Source organism: Hakea prostrata, chromosome 5 (assembly GCF_041222555.1).
Source record: "Hakea prostrata isolate BN-2017 chromosome 5, UWA_Hpros_2, whole genome shotgun sequence".
Taxonomy (NCBI): domain Eukaryota; kingdom Viridiplantae; phylum Streptophyta; class Magnoliopsida; order Proteales; family Proteaceae; genus Hakea; species Hakea prostrata.
Window position 1 is genome coordinate 38,474,632 of NC_142604.1, and position 4,657 is coordinate 38,479,288.

A 4,657-nucleotide genomic window follows, 5' to 3' on the forward strand; every position below is an offset into this window, starting at 1 on the left:
GTATCGGAGGGCTAAAACAGTTTTTGGACGCATCATATACAAATTATGAAGCGGAAATTATGGGCATCATGATATAGGGTTGGAATGATCAAGGGGCCATCAACTCCAGAAGGTTTGGGTGAAATGTGACTTGACAACAATGGCTATCAAAAAAAAAATCACGTGGTTCGTGATACAACATTGAAATGCTCTAAAACCTTTCTTTGAGATCTAAATTTCACATTATTATAGGGAGACAAATGCTCCAGCTAATTATTTAGTTCACTTGGTAACAAAATTTCAAATTTTTACATACATAATGGAGTGTCTACAATTGATGTTTATCGGAAGGGAAGAAGGGGGAAAAACCAATTATCATTCATTGAAAGGATACAACCATTTAGAATAAAATAACTCAGTACCTAAGAAAAGATTCAGTTGACTAAATATTAATCTGTGTAAAAATGCACTACAGAAAAATACATTAAAATTCTGGAATAGGAATGTAATTCTTAATCTTCGTGCTTGATATACTAGTGTCACTTGCAATGCTTTACCCAATTATGCATGACTATGTTCTATACTGATTCTCTAATCATAAAATTGGTTATAATAAGCTTTTATCATCTCTTATGGTTGTATCAATGGAGAGTTGATGGATATATCATCATCAATTATTTCATTCTTCTTCACATCATCTGCTTTTGCCCATAAAATTAGGTAGAGCCCCACAACCACTAGAAGAGCTCCAACAATGCTGCAGAAGAAAAAAGAAAAAACAAATTGTGATTATAAGATAGTGATCATAGCCAGAGCCAAATCTCCACAAGACAAGCAGTGTAAAGCTGCTAGTTTCAAGTCCAGTAAAGGAGGAAGGTTAGTGCATCAGATCAGCAATTGACCCAAAAAAAACACCAACCAAACCCCTTTTACATGGATTCGACAACTGTTATATCATCATATACGCTTTGAGTCTTCTTGAAGCATAATGAATTAAGTCTGAGTTCAATTGTTATCACAAATGAATATGCTTTAAGCTTATCAACAATGATTATCTAGCCTTCCAATCCACATTGAATTGTAAAACTAGGATTAAGAGTGAGTTTAAGAGCATACTCACCTCCCCAAATGTGCAGTATCACCAAGTACAAATGTGTCCAATAGGAAGGAGAAAACAATGAGAAGTGGTGTGAATGCTGATGTAAAGACTGGACCCCTTTTGTGTATGCTCCATGTCATCACATAATATGAGAGGCCAGTTATCACAGTTCCCTACAAATTCCAAGTTAGAATTTCAATGCTACACAATCATATTAATGCAGTTACTATGTTAAGATTCATTAATTTATTAAGCATTTTTTTTTTCTCATTTTGTTGAATTAACATATATCAAATAAAAAATAAAATAAAACAAAATTACCCCAAAGACGATGGTTGCAAGAACTAAGCCCCCGTCCCATTGAAGTACCCAAGATGAACTTGGGATCACAATTGCTGTTACTATGGCTGTTTGGATTGTCCCAAAGAAACTCATCATCGCGGTCAATGATAACTCCGCTGGATACATTCGTGTAACATGACCCTGCAAAAAGTTGGATGTGTTGAGGTATTTGAGTTACACCCAACTTATGTTTAACCTAGGTCATCAGATTGATTACAATTCAATGGTGTAGTGGGTTATAGGAGAGTCCATTAACTGTGGAACTTATTGTTGTCTATAAATACTTGCTAGAAGCACGGTCTAGGTATTCTAGACTAAATACTCAATGTGTAAATGCTTTAAACAAACCTTATAGTTAAACCATAATTCTAACAGTCTTAAAACCTAACAGGATGAAGGGTATTTCAGATTATCGAATTGTTGAGGAGACATAAATAAGAATGACTCATCTTCAAACCAAAACGTATGGCTTCTAGCATTATCAAGGCATAGAGTTGGATACCCAGGTTTCATTATGCAATCCTGGAAAAATGCATTCTAAATATATAATGAATCACCAAGATCTACTATGTTTCAAGATAATGTTGAATACATTCCAAGAATACGTATACCAAATGTATTTGGAGTTCATTTTCAGTCCAAAATGCAAATCTGCTATGTTTCTTACCACCAAGATGTTCCAGAAGCAGGTTGCAAGTACTCCAACGATGATCATGACAACACCAACTATGGCCTCATCAGTAGTTACTTGAAGACCTACAAATTTTGTTGATTTGAGAACAGTAGGCCCAGTCCAAAGTACAGTTGACAATACACCGGCAGCAGATGCTGTTACACCCCATATCTTGGCTTGCCCATTTCTGCTGCAAAATCTGAACTTCTCCTGCCCAAAAACCACTGCTAGAACGAAGATCACTGCAGTTTGCAAGTTCAAACCAATGCTTTCATATGAAGACCCAATATAATCTAGTGCCATTGTCAACAGCAACTGGCAAAGTGTAATCCTGTTTCATTTTGAAAAGGAACACAAGTTAACTAAATTTAACAAATATGTTGAACCAATTTTGAGCTTGGTTAAGAACTCGGCGAATAAGGTCGGTTCCGACACCTTGATGACAATACCGCATCAGATGTACTTCTATAGGTTGAGTCCAAATCCTCTCTACCCAGTCTAGCTCTTTATCTATTCACTCACACTCACATGAGTGTGGAACACATATTTTTAAGATCTGTCGCATCAGACAGAGACAGTGTGTGTCTCATACTCACGTGAGTGTCGGTGATGGGTGATGAACAGGCTGCGTGAAGCGGATCTCTACTATATGTACTCAATCTGCATTCATATGTCATGAACATGTGTCACATCAGCATAGATGTCGGTCCAATAGTTGGCTGAGCTTTATCTCAGAATTTGAAAATTGAGGTCTACAAATATTGATCTCAACTGCTAACCATTAGATCAATATCTCTCTAATGTGATGTATATATGGATGCATGATGAGTGCACAAACTATGAGAGTAAAAGAGGTAGAACTTTTTTTTGTGAGATTTTCACTTAACTGTAGGAGTCCCAACAAGAAGGCATAGCATATTATCTTGATGGTGATAGGTGGCCTCTTCTGTCTGTAAATGAAGGAACAAAATGTAAGAAAAATAAGACTACAATAAATAAATACAAAATATATAAATCTTTTCTGAAAATAATATGAGAGGCGAATATCTGATGAACCGTGAACGCTTCAAGTCAGGGGTGTCAATGGATTGGTTCTCACCAGTTTGGGTTTAGGTTTTCAGATTTCATGCTGAAAGCACCTTATTTAAACACTGATCGTTAGCAAATTTATGGTTTAGTTTGGTTTCAAACAAGTCAGAGTTGGTTCAGATTGAATTGAATTTGAGACCGTTACTAACCTGAAAGCACATCCCTTTCATCCCATTTGAAATTAAAAATTATATATTGACCTTGGTTCTTGTTCTTGTGGATAAGGCATGAAATTTAGAAATGATTTTAAGTTATTAAATTCCATAGCCAAACCTGCAAAACAATTTATACAATTGAAACACTAAATCTACAATAAAATATTAGCCATTTGACTGGTGGTTGGGATTTTAAATATCAAGATAGAGGACACTGTTTTTTACAATATGTATTTTTAGGAAGGGACCCCTTCAAATGTAAAGATGTGAGGGAATCCCAAGATCCGGACTTTAAAAAAGACAAAGATCAAAATTTTAGCCATTAATTTCCAATATGTTGAAAAATGTTTTTTATAGTGGGATAAAAAATCAGAATTTTCTAACAAACAAAATTCTGCATTTGCAAGGTAAAATTTATTGTAAGCACTAAAACCATTTTGCAACTACCCAAATGCCCCAGCTGTGGCCATCTACAGTGTGAAAATGCCGTCTAAGAATGCATAAACCAGGTGGGTAAGTCTTACTAGAGCAGAAAGAATGTAAAGAAAGATGGTGACCACCAAGTGTTCGACGAAAGTACCTTTCAAGGAAGAAGGCAAGAACTGATATAACGATGGTCGAAAGAATGTGCTCATAGACGACAATGGCGAGGGCGCTAACACCTTTGGAGAGAACGGATTGGACGAGAATCATGAACAGTGCAAGACATAGTTCGTTTAAGGTAAGAAAGAGGTAGGGCTTGCTTATATCAAACCATAACCAAAACCCTCTAAGCTCCATCTTTCTGCTTACTTCTTCAATCTCAAAAGCTTCACTTGCAGGTATTTCATTCCATGAGAAAAGACAACTAGAGCAGCCTCGGACCACAGAAGTTAGCTAAACACTTGAAAACATTCTGTAGCTAAAAATCAAGCGGGAAGTATTACTGGTAAGGGGTTTGGTAGACCTTTAGACGAGCACGTGGTAGGCATCTAACTAAGTCTTTTCTTGGGATGCAGGGTGGGGAAGTCTATTTTGTTGCTGGCAGTTGAGTATTATTTTCAGGTAAATATTATACTTCTAGAAAAAAAATATTAGTGACACCCATTAAGCTAACCAAATTGGGATCTCATAATCCTCTCCTGACGTCTCCTCCACCGCACATTTGGACAAGTCAATATCAAAAAATTGACAAATTGAACCACACTGAACGTATGGTGGAAAGAAATCAAAATAGGATTACAAGGAGTTGGTCTCTAATCCGTGAGAAAAGAAATCATTTTTTTTTTTTTATGAAATTGATAGTTTTGTATTAGGGATGTAGATTATTACAAACTACTA

The 4,657-nt window shown here is 36.1% G+C and overlaps 1 protein-coding gene across 1 annotated transcript; it reads right to left on the minus strand.

The window, feature by feature from the left end:
- Positions 1-209: 209 nt before the first annotated feature.
- LOC149015926 (WAT1-related protein At2g37460-like) lies at positions 210-4,263 on the minus strand. The gene is made up of 6 exons (XM_089156997.1): positions 3,918-4,263; positions 2,981-3,043; positions 2,088-2,424; positions 1,400-1,561; positions 1,100-1,251; positions 210-736 (listed from the first exon to the last, which is right to left on the minus strand). The coding sequence occupies exons 1-6, from the start codon at positions 4,115-4,117 to the stop codon at positions 610-612; spliced, it is 1,041 nt and encodes a 346-aa protein (XP_089013123.1). The 5' UTR covers positions 4,118-4,263; the 3' UTR covers positions 210-609.
- Positions 4,264-4,657: the final 394 nt, after the last annotated feature.